This window comes from Myotis myotis, unplaced genomic scaffold (genome assembly GCF_014108235.1).
Source record: "Myotis myotis isolate mMyoMyo1 unplaced genomic scaffold, mMyoMyo1.p scaffold_m19_p_11, whole genome shotgun sequence".
NCBI classification, from domain to species: domain Eukaryota; kingdom Metazoa; phylum Chordata; class Mammalia; order Chiroptera; family Vespertilionidae; genus Myotis; species Myotis myotis.
In genome coordinates, this window is record NW_023416315.1 from 13,569,966 (window position 1) to 13,592,600 (window position 22,635).

Consider the following 22,635-nt stretch of genomic DNA (forward strand, 5'->3'; position numbering starts at 1 on the left):
GATCCAGGGTCATCAAAGTTAAAACTGTGAACAATTTTGTGAAGATACTGTCAACTCCATTTCAGCCGTTCTCCAGGAGCACCCAGACCAACAAGAACTGAATACAGCTCTTGCTTTCTGCTGTGCTAGAGGGATTCAGAAATACATGTCTGTTGTATATTCAAGAACAGGCAACAGAATATGATTCTGCCAAAAAAAGGAATGAAGTACGGATACATACTACCACATGGATGAATCTTAAAAAACATTATACTAAGTAAAAGAAGTCAGATATAAAAGGTCTCATGTTATATGAGTATATTCATATAAAATGTCCAAAACAGATAAATCTATAGAGACAGAAAGTAGGCTAGTGTTTTCCAGAGGCTGCAGGGAGAAGGAATAGGGTTAATAAGTAAAAGGTTTCTTTTGGGGGTAATGGAATTGTTCTGGAATTAGATAGTGGTGGCAGTTTCACAACCTTGTGACTATATTAGAAACCACAGAATTATACACTTTATAAAGGTAAAATGATAAACTTTATGTTAATTTTATCTCAACTCATTTAAAAAAAAGAAGAAGAAGAAGAAGAGCCCAGCTGGCATGGCTCCATGGTTGAGAGTCAGCCTATGAACCAGGAGGTCACAGTTCAATTCCTGGTCAGTCACATGCCCAGGTTGCGGGCTTGATCCCCAGTGTGGGGCGTGCAGGAGACAGCCAATCAATGATGCTCTCTCATCATTGATGTTTCTATCTCTCTATCCCACTCCCTTCCTCTCTGAAGTCAATAAAAAAGAATATATATATATATATATATATATATATATGTATATATATATATATGATTTCATTTAAAAAATAAAGCATTATTTATTATATTAAAAAAATAAATAAAGCATATTGAAATATAGCAGTTAAAGCAATTTGATACTGGCACAGAAATAGGTAGAATAATTAGACCCAGATACATCCACAGATTTAGTACACATTCAAAGTAGCATTTAAAGTCAGCAGATTTGATTGGTTGAATCAGTGAATGTGGCTGAGATAACTGAGTAGCCATCTGAAAATAAAATTAAAGTTGCTCCTTACCTTAATTCCCTATTCTAAACACATTCCAGGTAGATTTAAAAAATATATTTTTTATATATATATTTTTTATTGATTTCAGAGAGGAAGAGAGAGATAGAAACATCAGTGATGAGAGAGAGAATCATTGATCGGCTGTTTCCTGCACACCCCACACTGTGGATCAAGCCCACAACCCGGGCATGTGCCCTTGACTTGAATCGAACCTGGGACCCTTCAGTCTACAGGCTGAAGCTCTATCCACTGAGCCAAATGGCCAGGGCTGGATCAAAAACTTAAACAGGCCCTAGCTGGTTTGGTTCAGTGGATAGATTGACAGCCTGCGGACTGAAGGGTCCTGGGTTCGATTCCATTCAAGGGCACATGCCTGGGTTGTGGGCTCAATCCCCAGTGTGGGGTGTGCAGGAAGCAGCTGATCAATGATTTTCTCTTTCATCATTGATGTTTCTGTCTCTCTCTCCCTCTCCCTTCCTCTCTGAAATCAATAAAAATATATTATAAAAAATATATATTTTAAAAAAAAATTTAAACATAAAAATATAGCTGTCTTGAGGCCTGCGCAGGTCCCAACCTGTCGGTGGTTTGGGGTTGCTATCTGCCTCATAAAGCAAAGTAGAGGGTTTGTCATCCGGCAAGACAAAGCGGTCTTCTCCTTGGATAAAACCTCCCACATGGTTGGCTTTGGGACCTTCCAGGAATGGAAGGGCAGAGACTGAGGCCTCATGAGTCTGGGTGTTCAGCTGAGGTAGAAAGAGAAGACAGTGGTTATAAGAGAAAGTCCAGAGTGGTGTGTAGTTACCTTAAGAACGTGTCACTGTTAACATGACAGTCACAGATGTGGATTCCTCAACAATACAATAATAATAACAACAGTTTCCAAAAGGTTACTTTCTTCTTTCCCTCTCTTTTTAAATGTGGCTTCAAAAAATTCTTACGACGTGAACAATAGAAAGACATGTGAGCAGATCACAAAATGCATAGGTGTTAATTATTTTATTTTATTTTTTCTCATAATATTTAAAACTTCCTCGTATCTTTAAAATCTTAAGAGACCTGGGATTAACCCTAGGGATTTCTTCCTGATACTCTGGCCACACCTCCCAACCCAATTCAAAAAACACCTGCTGGCACACGATGGCTTAGAATGGGCTGCAAGGGCCCATACAGTGACTGCTCTGGGCAAGGCACGGAAGTCTTATGGGGATGGTAGGGGAGGCTGTGTCCAAGGAGCCTGGTTTGGAGTTGACAAAAATGTTCAGGGCTTCTTTTTCAGTTCTGCTTTCACACCATCTCTGGACCCCTAGACAGATGGTTCTCAGCCCTGTCAGATCCAACCCTCTCCTTTTCTATGGCAGTCTGTAACATCCTCCTTCACTATCCTGAAATGAATTCCATAGGTAATGTAAGTTACCTTTTAGCACATCTTAACTATAACATAAAAGGGGTGAAATTAAAGGAAAGTATTTTGTTAAAACAATTTTTAAAATACAACTGAATGAACAAATCTGTGTGATGTTTGTATATGACTCTGTTGAATGGAAAAGAGGCAACACTTTGTCAGATAATAACAAAACCAGTTAAAAAGCAGCAGCAGCCACAGTATCGTTGCACATAAATATAGATCTGTAAGTATAATATAAATACGTATTTTTATAGCCAGGTCCCGGGGGCAGTATTTGTACTCCACAACCTACCTTTAAAAAAGAACAAAAAGCCGAAAGGTATGTATGATGCTGTTAATTTAAAATGCAGAGCCAAAGCTCCTGAGCAGCAGTTGACACAGTTGCTGGTTTCTGTGTGAAGAACACTTTCCCTCCTCTTAACCCTCTTGTTGCTTAGAACGAGGAGACTCCGTAAATTAAAACACGGCGAGAGGGGCAAACCTTCCTGAGTCAGCATGGCCCATTCTCCTCCTTTCCAAAGCTACTTTTGGCATCAGAAGTTGACTGGGAGGGAGAATCAGAAAGTCCCGGTCAAAGCCCCTAGGACCACAGTGCTCAGAGTCCTTTTATTTGTCGCTGCAACCAATATACTAGTAAACTAGTGAAAGACCAGCAGTGAAGGAGGCCAACACTGCTCTAAGTGAGACATGATAAAAAAAAAAAAAGTGTGTCTTTTGACTACTCTAAGTCAAAAGGAAACAAAATTAAAAGTACCCTTTTTACTATAAACAACTATATAAGTATGCTACATATTCTTGGGCTAATTAAAAATACATATCTGACTAGGCATTAGGATTTAGGATATCCTTTCTAACTATGCTTTATGTCCCAGGGCTATTTAAAAGGATTCCTGCCGAAACCGGTTTGGCTCAGTGGATAGAGCGTCGGCCTGCGGACTGAAAGGTCCCAGGTTCGATTCCGGTCAAGGGCATGTACCTGGGTTGCGGGCATATCCCCAGTAGGAGATGTGCAGGAGGCAGCTGATCGATGTTTCTCTCTCATCGATGTTTCTAACTATCTCTCTCCCTTCCTCTCTGTAAAAAATCAATGAAATATATTTTTTTAAAAAAAGGATTCCTGAATTTAACTGACATTTTACTATGTAGTCCTTACTTATAGAAGAAGGCCAACTAAGCAATGGTAGATACAGAAAAACACTCTTTTACACATGGCAGCATTTTTCCTGGGGAAGCTGAACAGCTGGATGAAAGATTGGGAGAGCAGGATAGTCAACATTTAAAAAATATCACCCCAGCCTTGACCAGTGAAACTCAGTGGTTAAAGCTTTGGCCCTGGCACTGAAGGGTCACGAGTTTGATTCCCAGTCAAGGGCATGTGCCTGGATTGCAGATTCCATCCCCAGCCCCAGTTGGGATGTGTGCTGGAGGCAGTCAATCAATGCATCTCTCTCACATCAATATTTCTCACTCTCTCTTTCTCTCATTGATGAGAATCATCAGTTGTTGGCCTCCTGCACTCCACCTACTGGGGATCTAGCCCACAACCCAGGCATGTGCCCGGACTGGAAATCGACCTCTTGGTGCAAGGGATGACACTCAACAAACAGCCATCCTGGCTGGGCCAATTTGTACTTTTTAATCCCTTCACCTTTTTTACTCATTACCCCACCCCCTCCTAACTGACAACCGTCAAAATGTTCTCTGTATCTATAAGTCTGTTTCTGATCTACTTGTTCATTTATTTTGTTTTTTAGATCTGATTGATAGATACATATTTATTACCTTTTATTCATATTTTTATCCTTTTTTTCTTCTTAAAAAATAGCTTTTATCATTTCATATAATACTGGTTTGGTAATAATGAACTCCTTTAGCTTTTTCTTATCTGGGAAGCTCTTTTTCTGTCCTCTAATTCAAAAAGCTAACGTTGCTGAGGAGAGTAATCTTGGTTGTAGGTCCTTGCTTTTCCTCACTTTGAATATTGCCAATCCCTTTTGGCCTGCAAAGTTTCTGTGCAGAGATCAGCTGACAGTCTTATGGGAGCTCCCTTTTAGGTAACTAACTGTTTTTCTCTTGCTGCTTTTAAGATTCTCTCTTTGTCTTTAACCTTTTGCATCTTAATTATGATATGTCTTGGTGTGGGCCTCTTTGTGTTCATCTAGTTTGGGATTCTCAGGGGCTCCTTTTTTTAGGTAGACTTGCTACATCTCCCAGGCTTGATAGAGTGGTCTCATGTAGCCTAATGTGTCCAGTGGCACAGCCTCCATGATCACCCCTAAACACTCAGCCTTTAAAACCCCTGGAAAGGAAGGTCCTGACGGGCTCTCACCTGTAACACTCTCTGCTCTGTTTATTTATTATTGTTGCGGTTTTGGGGTTTTTTTTAGAATAACTGCGCAAAGACTTGCCCACTTGAACAAGTGCTTGATGAACTTCAAGCTCGGGAATTTCAGCTATCAGAAAAACCCTCTGAAATTGGGAGAGCTCCAAGGGAATCACTTCACTGTTGTTCTCAGGTAAGGAACTGGGTCAGGTGCAGACCAGGAAGGGTCTTGCCTAGTCACATCTATACTCGATGTGCCCTCATAAGGAAAAAACAGCAGTTATTAATCTAGGTGAACTGATACTAGCAGGCATGGCAGCAAGGGAAGGCAGAGTGGCCTCATAGGGTTGGGGGAGCAAATACGACTGGAGTATTTGTACTGACACCCCTCTAAAAACTCAGCACCACTTTTGGAAAGACGCCATCTCCTTAAATACTGTGTTAAAAGACAAAGAATGCATTGTTCCACTTACGTGTGAGGCCTAGAATAGGCAAATCCTAGACCCAGAAAGTAGAAGAGGTTTCCTGGGCCGGGGATGTAGGAGAGGGTGAAGAGTTAGTGTTTAATGGGTGTAGAGTTTCGGTTTGGGAAGAGATGAAAAAGTTCCAAAAGTGGGTACCATTGAAGGTTACGCAAGATTGTGCATGTCCTTAATGCCACTATAAGCTTGAAAATGGCTAAAATGGTCAGTTTAATGTTACATCTCTTTTACCACAATTTAAAAAAAAGAAATATCAAAGTCGTCAGGAAGCAGAGAGAAAGCTGCAAGGAGCACGGGGAAAGCATGGAAACCAACCCGTGTCATTTATGATGTGCATTCCTGAATGTGTTTGACTGTGAATTTTTTCCTCTGGATAATCTGGGCCCCTACAGAAATATAACAGGAACTGATGGCCAAGTAGAACAAGCCATGAACTCTCTCAAAGAGATTGGTTTTATTAACTACTACGGAATGCAAAGATTTGGAACTACAGCCGTCCCCACATACCAAGTTGGAAGGTTTGTATTCAAGTTCTATACTCTCATCTAAAAGAGCTCTCATAAAAAAAGAAGCAGGTGGTGGGGTTTTTAAAAAATATTTTATTGATTTTTTTTTTTACAGAGAGGAAGGGAGAGGGAGAGAGAATTAGAAACATCGATGAGAGAGAAACATCGATCAGCTGTCTCCTGCACACCCCCTACTGGGGATGTGCCCGCAACCAGCTAGGGCTCTAAAATTCAGTTTTTAAAAAATATTTTTAAAAATACAAATAAGGCCAAAACCGGTTTGGCTCAGTGGATAGAGCGTTGGCTTGCGGACTGAAAGGTCCCAGGTTCGATTCCAGTCAAGGGCATGTACCTGGGTTGCGGGCACATCCCCAGTAGGAGATGTGCAGGAGGCAGCTGATCGATGTTCCTCTCTCATCGATGTTTCTAACTCTCTATCTCTCTCCCTTCCTCTCTGTAAAAAATCAATAAAATATATTTAAAAAAATAAAAATACAAATAAGGCCCTAACTGGCTTGGCTCAGTGGTCCCGGGTTCGATTCCGGCCAAGGGCACATGCCTGGGTTGTGGGCTCGTTCCCCAGTGGGGGGTGTGCAGGAGGCAGCCAAGCAATGATTCTCTCTCATCATTGATGTCTCTATCTCTCTCACCTTCTCCCTTCCTCTCTGAAATAAATAAAGAAATATATTTTAAAAGAAAAATACAAATAAGGACTGCTTTAAATACAAAAAAAAACCCCAAAAAATCCAAAATTAAAAGCCCTCCAACTTTGAAGTGAATGTGGAATCTCTTGAGTGCAGACTGTCTAGTTCAGGGGTCCTCAAACTTTTTAAACAGGGGGCCAGTTCACTGTCCCTCAGACCGTTGGAGGGCCGACTATAGTTTAAAAAAAAAACTATGGCCGAAACCGGTTTGGCTCAGTGGATAGAGCATCGGCCTGCGGACTGAAAGGTCCCAGGTTCGATTCCAGTCAAGGGCATGTACCTGGGTTGCGGGCATATCCCCAGTGGGAGATGTGCAGGAGGCAACTGATCGATGTTTCTCTCTCATCGATGTTTCTAACTCTCTATCTCTCTTCCTTCCTCTCTGTAAAAAATCAATAAAATATATTTTTTAAAAAAACAAACTATGAACAAATTCCTGTGCACACTGCACATCTTATTTTGAAGTAAAAAAACAAAACGGGAACAAATACAATATTTGTATTTGCATGTGGCCCGCGGGCCGTAGTTTGAGGACCCCTGGTCTAGTTTATCAGACTATTCTACTGGTGAGTGCTTCAGATGTGGGAGGGAAACTCACCTGTTTTACTTGCCTACTTTAAGTGTCTGAGAAACAAATCTCCTTCGTTTTCCTGGGCTGCAATGGAATAACTTTAAAGAGGGTTTTGGCATTCCCTTTCCTTTATAAAACATGCTCAGCAACCTGCACCAGTTAACTACAATTTGGTAAGTTGTTGTGTTAACAATTATGATGTCTGCAATGTTTTATAAAGCAGATCATTTAATAAAATCACTATTGTGAGGAAAATAAATAAATAATAAAAATAAAAATATTGGCACACAAAGGACACTCAACAATGAAAATGCAATCCACAGAATAGGAGAAAATATTGCAAATACCTGATTAGGGATTAATATCCAAAATATAGAGAGAATTTCTACATCTCAATTAAAAAACAGCAACAACCTGATTTAAAAATTGGCAAAGCCCAGGTGGCACGACTCAGTGACTGAGCCTCAACTTATGAACCAGGAGGTCACGGTTTGATTCCCTGCCAGGGCACGTGCCTGGATTGTGGGCTTGATTCCCAGTGGGGGGGCGTGCAGGAGGCAACCGATCAGTGATTCTCTCATCATTGATGTTTCTATCTCTCCCTCTCCCTTCCTCTCTGAGATCAATAAAAGTATATTAAAAAAAATAAAAGATTGATAATACCGTAGCTTGTTCCAGGACTTCAAGGATGGCCATCAAGAGGAAATTTATTAATGTAATTTGTTGTATTAGTAGATTTAGAATTCATATGCTCAGCTAGCATGGCTCAGTGGTTGAGCCTCAACCTATGAAGCAGGAGGTCACGGTTCGATTCTCTGTCAGGGCATATGCCCAGGTTGCGGACTCAATCCCCAGTGTGTTGCTTGCAGGAGGCAGCTGGTCAGTGATTCTCTCTCATCATTGATGTTTCTGTTTCTCTCTCCCTCTCCCTTCCTCTCTGAAATAAATAAATAATATAAGTTTTAAAAAATAAAAAAGTAATATGATCTCATCAACAGATACTAAATAGCACTTCATACAATTTAATATACAAAATATCCCATATAGAGTAACCTAAATGTGAAAAGTAAAAATACTAATTAACTGGAGGGAAAAAACAAAACAAATTAATAGAAAGGATTTCTATATTTTGTTAGAGAAAGTCTTTCTAAGCGTGACTCCAAAACCAGAAATGTTACACAAAATATAACTTCTGTATGGGAAAAGATAGTTTAATAGAAGAAAGGAAAATTGCATATGCTTATAGATGCATCAAAAAGTTTTAAAAAATACTCTCTAAAGTGTTAACTTTAAATTCTTAGAGGTTAGATAACAGGTAACTTTCTTATGTACTGTTTAATTTTTAAGATGCATGCATAACTTACAATCAGCAAAAATAAAGGCTTTTTCATTTTGAAAAGAATAATAGAAAAGGATAAGTTGTTTTCTGTTTCATTAGGTAAGAAGTTTACAAAAACATGGGGAGAAATTTTTTTGAGCAGTTTCAAACAAGTTTTGGTATCTAAAGACTTAACTTTTTTTACAGATAATACCATATGTAGCAACTTAAAGCATAACTGTGTGGTATTTACACTTTTTTAAAAATATATTTTTATTGATTTCAGAGAGGAAGGGAGAGGGAAATAGAGATAGAAACATCAAGTATGAGAGAGAATCATTGATTGGCTGCCTCCTGCACACCTCCAGCTGGGGATCGAGCCTGCAACCCAGGCATGTGCCCTTGACCAGAATCGAACCTGGGACCCTTTGGTCCACAGTCCGATGCTCTATCCACTGAGCCAAACCAGCTAGGGCAAGGTATTTACACTTTTTAATAAAATTTATAGAATTTTAAAAGTGTGAAGTGGTATTAAATGTTATGAGTAGAACTTACGTTTTTTTCTTCTCTCTCTCTTTTTTTTTAATAACTAAAAATTCCCTGGTCCAAATTTATTATGTGTCTCTGAAGGTTTTAACTGAAGAAACAAAATACGTACTCATGGAACAAACTGGGCCTTTGTTGTGATAAAACAGCTTCAGCTACTTGGCTGGAGGAGTTTGGCTTCACTATAAAGGGCTGTGCGCAATTTGGGTAGAACAGGATCTTCTCTCTATTTTTAAGTTCTTTTGGCATTTACATTTGAAATCTATATCATATTAGGTTTTCTGTTTACTTTTAAATTTAGCAAAATAGAAGTCAATGTGATTTGTTGACTCCACAGATTTGGACATACAAAGTTTCATCGTAATGTGAAAGTAACTAAATTAAATGCTGTTTAATTTTAGAGCTATACTACAAAATTCTTGGGCTGAAGTCATGGATTTAATATTGAAACCCCGTTCTGGAGGTGAGAATAAAATTCATGTTATGAAAAAAAATAGAATATATGCCTAGATATTCATGGCATTGCTGTGAATGAAAGTATGTGAAAATTAGGGGAGTTATTTCAGAGTTTTTAAAAACTGGGTTTTATTGGTAAAATAAAAATATAGTTTATTTCTTTATTTTCATAAGGTTTATGTACATGTTTGAGATTTATCATTTATATGCTGTTTTCAGCTTTTTAGCTCATCTGATTTATTAATTCATAAATGAATACATTCATTCCCTTTTCTCCATGCACTATTAAATCTTTGAACACAGGAATCCAAATATATTTCATTTGTAGTTAATTTTTAAAAGTGTAATAGAATATAAAAACTTGGCAAAAACATATTGAGAATCTTTAGTTTGAAAAATTCACTAAAACTTTCCAGAAAATATTTCTAAAATCATACTGCATGAAAAATGATTTAAGTACTACTTTACAGATGATCAAAAATGATGCCCACTTTGGGTAATCATTCATTTGCATATTTAAAAGAGATAAAATTATCTAATTTTAAGGAAAGTAACCCGTTAAATTTGACAATCCTATAGAAAAGGGGAAGGAAGAAAGGAACTCCCAGGTTTTGTGGTATGTTGAATCAGCTGTGATAATGAACAAGTAATGGCTTTAAATCCTGGGGTGATGACAAAGCTGTGTAGTTCTATAAACTTTATACATTTCCCATCTTCTTATTTTCTGATGGTGATTCTCAGGTTAGCAGAAGCTTTTACAAATAGCATTTTCTAATTTGTGTTCTGTATGAAGCATTTTAAGTTATGCAAGTCTGTCTATTGGATAAATTGTTTAATCACAGCTTTCCCTCCCCCCGCCCCCTTTAGCCGAAAAGGGGTACCTGGTTAAATGCAGGGAAGAGTGGGCGAAGACCAAAGACCCAGCTGCTGCCCTCAGAAAGCTACCTGTCAAAAGGTGTGTGGAAGGGCAGCTGCTTCGAGGACTTTCAAAATATGGAATGAAGAATATAGTCTCTGCATTTGGCATAGTGAGTGCAATTTGTAAAGTCAGGCAAATGACTCAAGGTGGTTTAACGCTTTTTAAATTTTATCTTTAAATATTTTACTAAATTCAGAAAGAACAGAATGTAAATGAGGATCCTTCAGTGATCTCTGAGGCGTGTGTAATATTTGTGTGGTTCTTCAGACTCTGAAGGTCATGTGGGCGGGTCGTGGATGCCAACAGTATCGGCATAATAGTTTACATTGAGGGCACGAGGAGAGCAGTGATGTGGAAAATACAAGGAAATTTAAATTCACTGTCTTGCTTTTTGAGAAACTCAGAATCCATCATTGAGTTCATTTCTTGATCATTCTCTGGCATCAGAACTGTAACCTGCCTCAGGTTAAGAGGGTTGCACAGTAAGGGGTCTAAGTGATGGTATCTCATTTAGTTTCTTTGTGGTAATGCAAATTGGTACCCACTCTTGTGTCGCCTACACTAGTATTTGGATAAATACAATCCAGAATAGACTACAGTTTAACTCAAACTTGAGTCTTATTGACTCTTCCCCAGGATGTACTCAAAAAAGCAGGATTCTTCATGAAATTATTTGTTAGTTCCATCATTTAGGTTTTCTCCCTTACATAAAATTATGGGGGAGAAAGCACCATTAGCTCTAGAACTGACATGGAAATTCCTGTGTCTTTGACGGAGGGCATACGTTCTGTAGTGTTGGCCCTATCTGCGTGAATGTTTGCGCGGTGGATGCACATGGGCGCAGCTGTGGCTGCAGCCGGTAGTGAATACCCTTGAGTGTGAGGGCTTCCATGTCTAACACCGGTTGCTACATATTGGAGGTTTAAGGTGTGAGTGTCTTACAGTAGGGTCACCACTAAAGTGAGATGCCTTGGAAAGTACTCTATTTTTTTAATATTTAGAACTTTTTTTTTTTCTTGCCTGTTTTTTTTTTTTTCCTTCCCTCCAGATACCTAGAAATAATCGCTTAATGTATATTCATAGCTATCAAAGCTATGTGTGGAATAACATGGTGAGCAAGAGGATAGAAGAGTACGGACTGACGCCTGTTCCAGGGGACCTAGTTCTCAAAGGAGGTAAAAAGGCAGATACTGTCATTATTCAGTCAAACTAGAGTCCAGGTATGCGATACCAGAGTTTAAAATCTAGCCTGACTACTAGTTAAGAGAGAGAGATGTCTAGTAATTTGGAAATGGACGGACATTGTAAGCTCAGACTGACAAGTTTGGATGTGTATCTTTAATGAAAAATATATCTCTGATTTGAGTAAGCGCCTGACTGTCCATTTTCTCAGCTGGAATAAGATTTGGGCTGAATGTTACCTAAAATCCCTCTTCAAGCTTTAATCTGGGCCTAGCAAATGCTACTCTGCACTTTGGGATGAACTCCGCCTCTGGGCTGTTGGCCAGGTTAAGGAGTTTCCTAACTTCAGATTGGAGCTCACTTTCCATGTTCTAATGAACATTTTGTGCACACCTTGAGCCCGAAATGTTTCTCAGGCACCCAGACAGTCTCATCTGCTGCTGAGCTATTACTGTGCCCAGTCCTTGTGCTAAGTCCCGCATCTGTGTCTTCCAGTTTGAAGCTCATGGTAATACTGCCAAGAATTCTTTCCGTTCTTCAGATGAGGTTCAGTCACGTGCCCGGGGTTCCACAGGTGGTTAAAGAAAGAAAAGGCTGGGATTCAGTAACAAGTCTGTCTGTTGTTGAGGTATTGCGTTATCAGGTCTTTGAAGAAATAAATTTTGAGGAGGTGTGAGAGGAAGGAATACGTTTTATAAATCTTACAGTGAAGCTCACAATTAATGTTTGAATAGCAGGAGTTTTAATATGCTATTAAAAATCTGTAATGGTGCCGAAACCGGTTTGGCTCGGTGGATAGAGCGTCGGCCTGCGGAATGAAAGGTCCCAGGTTCGATTCCGGTTAAGGGCATGTACCTGGGTTGCGGGCACATCCCCAGTAGGAGATGTGCAGGAGGCAGCTGATCGATGTTTCTCTCTCATCGATGTTTCTAACTCTCTATCTCTCTCCCTTCCTCTCTGTAAAAAAATCAATAAAATATATTAAAAAAAAAAAAATCTGTATTGGAAAGTTAAGGGAATTGCCAGACGGTGAAAGAAAAATGTGAGCTTGCCAAGCAAGGATTTCACTGTAGATTTTTTTTCCTTTTCTTTTTTTTTTTTAATATGTATATATTTTTAAATATATTTTATTGGTTTTTTACAGAGAAGAAGGGAGAGGGATAGAGAGCCAGACACATCGATGAGAGAGAAACATCAATCAGCTGCCTCCTGCACACTCCCCACTGGGGATGTGCCCACAATCCAGGTACATGCCCTTGACAGGAATCGAACCCTGGACCCTCCAGTCCGCAGGCCGACACTCTATCCACGGAGCCAAACCAGTCAGGGCTCAGTGTAGATTTTTATCTTTTTTTTTTTTAAATACATTTTTATTGATTTCAGAGAGGAAGGGAGAGAGAGAAACATCAATGATGAGAGAGAATCATTGATTGGCCGCCTCCTGCATGCCCCCCACTGGGGACCGAGCCCGCAACCTGGGCACCTGCCCTTGACTTGAATCGAACCTGGGACTCTTCAGTCTGCAGGCCGATGCTCTATCCATTGAGCCAAACTGGCTAGGCCTAGATTTTTATCTTTATTCAATGGTCTTAAAGGAACTAGTTACGGTTAAAGACTGAATGGAAGACCCTGCCATTGTTTCACATCTGTTGTTGCTGTTTACATTCCTTTATTGAGCCTATATCTTCATAAGCTTTTTAGCAGGTATATGTCAAACACTTCTCTTTCATGGTCAAGACAGGATCAGAGGCCATGGATACTGACAACTGATTTGTCTGCTTTATTCTGTTGTTTTTCCATGACTGTATTTACTGCCTCTTCTTGATGTATTAGCAAAACTGGGAAAACCTACAAACGTGTGTTTTGTGGTTTTCTAGGAATAAGACAGAAAACATTGCTCTTATTTTTGGTGAAGAAAGTAAGTTGTGCATAGTTTATTTCAATGTAAAAAAAATGTGAATTTTGTTTTAAATTTTTTAAATATTTTTCCTCCCAATATTGATCATATCAGTATATTTTTTTTAACTTTTTAAAAATATATGTTTTATTGGTTTTAGAGAGGAAGGGAGAGAGAGAGAGAAAAACACTGATATGAAAAAGAAACGTTAATTGGCTGCCTCTTGTAGGCCCCCTACTGGGGATTGAGCCCGAAAACCAGGTATGTGCCCCAACCAGTTATCGGTGCAAGGGACGTTGCCCAACCAACTGAGCCACGCCGGCCAGGGGCTCTATCAAGTGTGTTTTAGTGTCCTGTGGGCCACCATATTTTATCCTCTAACTACCGACTGTTTTGGTTTTTTATTGTTCATTCTCTTAGCAAAATGCATTAATTTGTGATAGCTTTCCAAATAGTATTTTGTAGCATTGTTTAATAATGAAAAGGAGCTGTTTGTTAAAAGCAAGCATTCCCAAACAATGAAAGTGCAGCTGAGAAATAAAAGTTTTAACTTGGTACTTTTTCCAAGTCTGTGATTTTTATTTCTTGGGTAGAGTCGAAAAAGTGAAAGGTATATATTCCAACTCTAAATTCTTTAAGCTTTGTAGACCACAGAACTGTACCACCTTGCCCTTCTGACTGCTCAGATGTGTATAATTTTAGAAGACTGCGCTCATGAAAATTTTGCCTATTTTCTTAACTTTTCTTAATTTACGTATTTGTGAATTTGTAGCCACAGCCACCTACATTGAGGAAGAAGATGTTAATAATTACTCCATCCATGATGTGGTAATGCCCTTGCCTGGTTTTGATGTTATCTACCCAAAGCATAAAAGTAAGTTCTCTGTGTGGGGAAATAGTTCAAACAAAGTCTAACACAATTACGCCACTGGCAGCCAAGAGTAGAGAAAGAGGGGGGGGGGGGGGGGGAACCAGTTATTTTAAATATAATATAGAACTTTGTTATCTATCATGTTTAGACTTTAAATATATATAAACTGTGTTCACTTGTAGAAGTCTCCCAGAAAGGGATGCATGCAGATTATTTCAATTAAGAAGCAAGGTGATGGTGGTATTTGGTATTTGGTATTTGTATTGTTGTTATTAGTATTGTTATTGGCATTATTATTTAAGTTTCTGAAATTCATTAGTTCTTACGAAGGATGGAAAGTTTTTAGAAAGAATCCTTGAGAAAGTGAATGGATAATTCTACTTTAACTTTACTTTTCAGCTCATTGTATTTTAAAACTCAATAAGCACAGAAGTTTATAAAGTAAAAAGTTAGAATTACTTCCCATTCCACAGAGCCTGTTAAGAATTACTTTTGTGCCCTACCCAGCTTGGCTCAATGGATAGAGAATAAGCCTGCGGACTGAAGGCTCTCCAGTTCAATTCCTGGTTAGGGCACTGCCCGGGTTGTGGGTGGATCCCGATCAATGATTCTCTCATCATTGATGTTTCTATCTCTCCCTCTCCCTTCCTCTCTGAAATAAACAAACAAACAAACAAGAATTACTTTTTTTAATAAAGAATTTGAATTTTATTTATTTAAACATATTTTATTGATTTTTTACAGAGAGGAAGGGTTAGAGGGATAGAGAGTTAGAAACATCGATCCAGCTATCTCCTGCACACTCCCTACTGGGGATGTGCCCGCAACCAAGGTACATGTCCGTGACCGGAATCGAACCTAGGACCCTTGAGTCCACAGGCCGACGCTCTATCCACCGAGCCAAACTGGTTAGGGCAAGAATTACTTTTGTTACCTTCATGGAGGCCATTGGTGGGGGTGAGTGAGCGAAGATTAGAACTTTTATTGTTCAGGGATTCAGAAATTTAAAAGAAAGCAGCTCCGAGCATGGGACCAATGTGGTGGAACTGAAACTGGAGGCTTACTAGTACCCCTAGCCAAGCCTGGGTTGTGGGAGGTGTTTTCCTGTTAAGACATCTCTCAAGAGGCCAGAATTATTTTAATTATCATTGTTATAGTCTTTGAAATTTTACTGATAGTGAAATGATTAGGATTAACATCCTTTCATAATGCAAATACTTATAAAACAGTGAAATGGTAATCTGCCACTTACACGTTAATTAACTTAATAGAGTTGCTGTGCCCCTCATTGTCCTGAGGGCTTAATGCAGTGGTTCTCGACCTTCCTAATGCTGCGACCCTTTAATACAGGTCCTCATGTTGTGACCCAACCATAAAATTATTTTCGTTGCTACTTCATAACTGTAATTTTGCTACTGTTATGAATCGTAATGTAAATATCTGATATGCAGGATGTATTTAGGCGACCCCTGTGAAAGGGTCGTTCGACCCCCAAAGGGGTCACGACCCACAGGTGGAGAACCGCTGACTTAATGCTTAAGGGAGTGGTTGTGCAAGGGCTTGTATGGGAGTCATTTGAGGCTCTTCTCCATTCCTTTATTCCTCCTCTGAGGGGGTCTACCCCATAACCAGGGATATGCTAGGGGAGGAAAGGTCACCCTGGGGGCGAGGCCCCACCCTGTTCTTTCTTGCTAGGCACACAAACACAGTGCTTTCCACCCTGCATACCTGGACCGTCATCCTTGCCCTGGTCACGCCTAACTGCCTACTACACTTGGTGCCCAGCAAAGCTGAGTTGTCCTGATAAGTGTGTCCTCAGCCAGTCTTTCCTTGATCCTAACATTTTTTATAAATAACTTGAATACGGATATCTGCTTATCATATTAGCAAGTAGTGTAATCCAAAATAGTTAATATTAATTATATGTAAATAAGCATTTAAAAAGAACTGCAGGGGTCATTTAATAGGGTTAAATATAAATTCTCACATTTATGCTCCAAGGTCAAATATATAGATAGAAAAGGCTCAGTTTGATAGTAGTCTATATAAAAAGTATCTGGAGTTGGACTGGATGAGAGAAAATTAAGGGATTAAGAGAAAAACACATACATATATGTATATAACACATAGACACAGACAACAGTGTGGTGGCATCCAGAGGGAACGGGCTGGATTGGGGGGTGGCGGTGCAAAGGAAGGGAAAATGGGGACTTAGAAGGACTGCTTGGGGCAATGGGTTCATGATACAGTGTGCGATGGTGTTTTATTGAGTTGTACACTTGAAACCTGTATGGTTTTGTAAACCAATGTCACCCCAATAAAATCAAATTTAAAAAAGGTGTCTGGAGTTACTGTTGAACTTAAGCTTGTTACCCCAGAGGCAGATAAAGGGATTTGGTGCGGAATGCAAAAATGTCAAAGGAGGGACCGTTGGGGGAACCGATGTTTGGCCTAGAGAAGTTACGGCTTAAAGGTCCAATGCTCATGAATACAGGTGGAAGTGGACCGTTAATCTGCTTGTTTCAGAGCAGTCAACAGAAATTACGAGAAGACAGATTTCAGCTTGGAAGAGGAAGACTTCTTAATAATTGTGTACCTCACATGGCAACGGGCTAGCACCCACTGGAGGGCTGTGGCAGCTCTCTCCGGTGTTAGGAGAAAGATGCTACATCAGGTGCCCGGGTGAGCCAGATGGTTTCCCAGGTCTCTTATTTTTATACATTTATTTATAACTACCTTCTGCCAGAAGAGTTTGAGGTTTCTGTATATCTTCTCTTCCATCTCTGAGCATGTATAAATTGTAGTTTAGTAACTTCTGATGAAATGGCCTTTTGTAACTAGCTTGGGAAGCTTACTCCCCAGATACTGAAGCTGTTTGCAAAGGTAATTTATAAGTAGGTTCAAACCTAAGCTGGAGAGACCTGGTCCTAGTTAGTTAGTCACTAAGTTTTGGTTCCAGAGAATAGACTGGATCATAAATTAGCGTGACTAATTGTGTTAGGGTTAACCAACTGAATTTACATGTTACTCTGTAGTCTAGTTCAAGGTAGCTTGCTGACATGGTACATTCCAACTAACTTGTTGTACTTTATGTTAGTTAGTGACGCCTACAGGGAAATGCTCACAGCAGATAATCTTGATATCGACAACATGAGACACAAAATTCGAGATTATTCCTTATCAGGGGCCTACCGAAAGATCATTATTCGTCCTCAGAACGTCAGCTGGTGAGTAATAGTCCAGAATGAAATAGAACTGTTGTCATTACTAATATTATTACTGTTACTTTTGGTAATTTTCAAATCATCAAGAAATAAATGAAGGCAAACATACAGTGAAAGTGGCTTAATTTTTTTTGTATTGGCAATAAATCATTGAACAAATGTGAAGAGACTGAACTTTTTCCCTATTAAAGATTTTTCATCCTGGGGAAACATTTTCTTTTCCATAGGCTGGCATCATCTGTCACCTTGCTATATAATAATATAAAAGCAGTATTTATGCATAAAATCTGGTCCTGTTCTGTTATTAAGTAGTTCCACTATTGTCTATAATAGACCTGTGTTTTCCTTACTAAACAAATGGTGATGAAAGATTTGGTACCTTTTATGGAAGTTCACGTTTATCCTTTTTTTGTTTATATGTTTTAAAGGGAAGTTGTTGCATATGATGACCCTAAAATTCCACTCTTCAACACAGATGTGGACAATCTAGAAGGGAAACCACCACCAGTTTTTGCTTCTGGTAAGTTTACTTAACCACCAGGTCTGTATCAACTTTGAAATATAGGTTGTCCCCAGAAAATGTATACACAGTTTGAATAATGATAAAGGCATGATTATAATTGAAAATACATTTCATTTTCAAAATTGAGCTATTAACTGTTAAAGTGCTTTACATTTTGGGGGGATATCCTGTATTTCTCATACAAAAACAAACAAAAAAAGCTCTTATAATCCCACCACTTCCCATCCACTCTGTAATTTCTGTTTTGTGTTTTGTCATCTCAGTTTCATGATTATAGCTGGAAGTCAGTGATTAAAACAGTAAATCCCACTGAAAATGAAGGACAGTTATAGAAGGTTTTTGTTTTAGGTGATTGAATATCTCCTTCACCTCCATAGAGAGTTAGCAAAGGTGAGCGGAAATCCAGGAAGAATATCTAAAACATTAAATTTGCATTGTCATTGTCAGATTCTGGTTGTCATTGCTTTGTCTGTCTTCACCCTGTGCTCTAATTGTTGTTTTTTATTTTAATTTTACATGCATTTCTCTCCTGTGCTATTCTGTCATCTGCCCTTTTTATGACAGTTCCAGGTGGAATTCACAGAGAGTCAACTGGGTCAGACACTCACAGATCTTTTACTTCGGAGGCTCATTCTCTGCGGCCCCCTGGGAAAGAAAAGCCTGGGGGAAAAGAGCACAATGCTCTTATTTGTGTAGAGATTATATGACTTGCCCCAGTCAGTCTGCAACTGCCTTACGTTTCTGACTGTTCTCTTCTTTCTTGCCTGGCAGAAGGCAAATACAGAGCTCTGAAGATGGATTTTTCTCTTCCTCCTTCTACCTACGCTACCATGGCCATTCGTGAAGTGCTAAAAATGGATACCAGCATCAAGAACCAGACCCAGCTGAATACCACCTGGCTCCGATGAGCCCTTTGTCCCCAGATTAGAAAATGCAGACAAGTGTTTGCTGGCCTCCTGTTCCTCTTTCTCTTAGTACAGACCTATATGGATTTTGGATCTTTGTAGTAAAAGATTGTTTGTATTTTTTCAAGTTTTTATTAGCTTAATTTGCAATATTTATACACCTATACAAATCCTGAGGATCCTAATTCTAGCTTAGAGAATATAAATTGGTTACAGTGTATTTCAGGTGCTTAAGTCATAGTAAAATGTCAGCTTTACTGGCTTTATAATAATGAAAAAGGACTTTAGTTTAAAGTGGCAGTTTTAGCTTTTGCTACTTTTTTTTTTTTTATCATCACCCAAAGAATATATTTTAATGATTTTATAGAGAGAGTGGAAGGAAGACAGAGAGAAAAACATCAATGTGAGAGAGAGAGAGAAAAAAACATCAATTGGGTGCCTTCCCATGTTCACCTCGACCAGGGATCAAACCCAAAACCCAGGTATGTGCCCAGACCGGAAATCGAATCCATGACCTTTTGGTGCACTGGACAACACTCCAAACAACTGAGCCACACCGGCCAGGGCAGGTTTTGCTACATTCTTGGACAATGGGAATTTTTAACATCTATGAAATGAGTACACAATAATGCATTTTTAAGAGAAAATGCAACAAAACAAATCTTGATGGGTAAATAATTACAGCACCCCCTGACCTATGAATATAAACATAGTACTTATGCTTATTTAAATGATGAAACATCTGTGCATTTATGAACACAAAAGTGATTGCCATTATCTAGCTTAAGTACAGGTTCAGGTCATTGTTTATAGAGTTTTTAGTTACAATGGCTTTTGCATTTATATTATCACTGTCTTGCAGAAGAGTTGCATTCATAGGGCCTTTTTTCTTAATGTAAACATGTGTACCTATTTTTATTAGTCAAGGTCTAAATTTTACTCTAGGTGCCTTTTATGTTCAGAACTCTTTCCGCTGGACTAGTATTTGCCCAAAAATAAATGATAGCAGAAAAGAAAACTTTAAAAATTCACAAGGGCTCCTCTTAGCAGCATTAACTTTTGTCACTGACTGCCTAGGTATTTCCATTTCTGGCATTGCATAAAACTCCTGTCTGGTGTGAAAAGATAAATATGCGTTCTAAGGATCTGTGACATGATTGTACCAGTTTTTATTTTCTATAATTTCTAGAACCAAATATAATAAATATTTTTAAAAACTCCTTTCTACTGGTTGTATTAATAATATCTAAAATTGAGTGCAAATGAGAATCTTGGCTCTGACTGAAGACAAGGAACTAATAAAGGATCCTCAGAAATGGAGTGGACACAAAGCTGTGTTACGATCGGGTGTGTGGTATCATGAAAATAGTATAGAATATCAGGTTGTATATTTGACTGGATTCAAGGTCATACAGTAGCACCATTCACTTGCCTTCCACTCTGCTTTCTGGAGTGGAAAAGAACGGGATGATGAAAAGTAACTCTTAATCAGGAATATCACAGAATGGGTGAATGACATTTGTCCCGAATTCGGCAGTGGAAATGGGATTGAGGACTGTTTTTCAGTCATATTTTAATGACATCTATCACACTTCGGAAATTAAAAAGGGATTTAAAATATGGTACATTACTGCCTTAGCTGGTTTGGATCAGTGGATAGAGTATTGACCTGCAGACTGAAGGGTCCGGGTTCAGTTCTGGGTAAGGGTATATGCCCGGGTTGCAGGGTTGGTCCCCAGGGGGGGGCGTGCAGGAGGCAGCCAATCTATGATTCTGTGTCATCATCGGTGTTTATCTCTCCCTCTTCCTTCCTCTCTGAAATCAATAAAAATATGTTTATATGGTACATTACCTTTCTAACTGCTCTGTTCTCTCTGTCTTCTGGTATTCTAATGATATATATGTTACATCTTTTGAAATTGTTCCACAATTCTTAAATATTCCATTTTGGGTTTTATTGCCTTGTCCTTTTATTATTATTTTTCTTTGCGTTTTAGTTTGAGAAGTTTCTTTTGACATCTCTGTAGATCCTCCCTTCCCCCAACTGGTGGGTGGAGTATGACGTAACCCGCAGCCCGGAAATACCTGAGTGACTAACCAGGTACCTTATATGGACTATACATTGGACCACCAATCCACACCTGCCAAATACCCTAAGCCCTTGTCCTATATGGACAATGCAGTAAGCCACCAATCAGAGTACACTAAGCCCCCCACCCCTTCCCATTCCGCCCCTCAAAAGGCGTGCCCACCTTGCATGTGCTGCTGTCCTCCCTTTGCGAGACAGCCCGGCAGGTGCTTCTCCTCTAATAAAACCTGTAGTCCTGGTTTTCAGCCTCTGATTTTTTTTTTCAAATTTTTTTTTTTTTAATATATTTTATTGAGTCTTTACAGAGAGGAAAGGAGAGAGATAGAGAGTTAGAAACATCGATGAGAGAGAAACATCGACCAGCTGCCTCCTGCACACTCCCCACTGGGGATGTGCCCGCAACCCAGGTACATGCCCTTGACCGGAATCGAACCCGGGACCTTTCAGTCCGCAGGCCGACGCTCTATCCACTGAGCCAAACCGGTTTCGGCTCAATTTTTTTTTTATTAAGGTATTACAAATGTGTCCTTATCCCCCCCATTAACCCCCAACCCCCCCCCCCCCCCACACACACACACACCCTGCACACTCATGCTCCCATCCCCCTGTTGTCCGTGTCCATTGGTTTGGCTTATATACGTGTATACAAGTCCTTCGATTGATCTATTCTCCTTACCCCCCTGCCCTCCCCTACTTTCCTTCTGGGGATTGATAGCCTGATTGCTGTTTCTCAGTCTTTGAGTCTGTCCCTTTTCATCAGTCTATGTTGTTCTCTATAGTCCACAAATGAGTGAGATCATGTGATATTTATCTTTCTCTGACTGGCTTATTTCACTTAGCATAATGCTCTCCAGTTCCATCCATGCTGTTGCAAAAGGAAAGAGTTTCTTCTTTTTTACCGCAGCATAGTATTCCATTGTGTAGATGTACCACAGTTTTCTAATCCATTCATCTGCTGATGGGCACTTAGGCTGTTTCCAAATCTTAGCTATGGTGAATCTCTGTCTGATTTTTCAATCTCCAAATCACTGATTCTTTTTTTTGATTGTGTCCAGCCTATTGATGATCCCAACAAAGGCAGTCTTCATTTCTGTTACAATGTTTGGTTTTTATTCCTCACATTTCTTATTTATTCTTTCTTAGTGTTTTCGTCTCTGCTTACATTACCCATCTGCATGTTATCTACTTTTCCATAGAACCTTTACCAGTAATCATAGTTATTTTAAATTCCAAATCTGTGCCATATCTGAATCTGATTTTGATGCTTGCTTTGCCTCTTCAGACTTTTTTTTTTTTTTTTTTACTTTAAAGCTTAGTATGTCTTGTAAATTTTTGTGGAGAGCCAGACATCATGTATCAGGTAAAGGAACTGAGATAAGTAGGTGTTCAGTGATGGTTTTATGTTAATCTGGCTAGGAGTTGTTCTGTGTTTCATGTTTGCTGCAGCTGTAGGTGTCAGAGGCTTTTATTCCCTCTAGTGTCCTTTTTGTCTCTCCTGTCTTTATGATTCCCTAAAAGCTCCTTAAATAGAGTCTGCATCTTGCTTCTCTTTTCGCTGTAATTCACTGTTACCACACTGTAGCCCTGTTGATGTGGTAAGGGATCGGGGAAAAGTTCTATAATCCTGTGGTGAGATCTGTCTTTCAGTG

General features: G+C 39.3%; 1 protein-coding gene across 5 annotated transcripts in view; it reads left to right on the forward strand.

Moving 5' to 3' along the window:
- Positions 1-20,118, forward strand: part of PUS7 (pseudouridine synthase 7) — a 55,287-nt gene extending 35,169 nt beyond the window's left edge. For 4 of the 5 annotated variants that reach the window (XM_036327564.1, XM_036327567.1, XM_036327566.1 and 1 more), the window contains exons 8-16: positions 4,858-4,986; positions 5,668-5,793; positions 9,322-9,383; positions 10,244-10,404; positions 11,344-11,470; positions 14,147-14,248; positions 17,343-17,472; positions 17,898-17,989; positions 18,764-20,118. In XM_036327564.1, coding sequence (XP_036183457.1) covers positions 4,858-4,986; positions 5,668-5,793; positions 9,322-9,383; positions 10,244-10,404; positions 11,344-11,470; positions 14,147-14,248; positions 17,343-17,472; positions 17,898-17,989; positions 18,764-18,900 — 1,066 coding nt within the window. In that variant the 3' untranslated portion in view covers positions 18,901-20,118. Of the gene's footprint in view, positions 1-4,857; positions 4,987-5,667; positions 5,794-9,321; positions 9,384-10,243; positions 10,405-11,343; positions 11,471-14,146; positions 14,249-14,427; positions 14,834-17,342; positions 17,473-17,897; positions 17,990-18,763 lie in introns of those variants that run through there. The other variant, XM_036327569.1, reaches the window with a different exon arrangement.
- Positions 20,119-22,635: the final 2,517 nt, after the last annotated feature.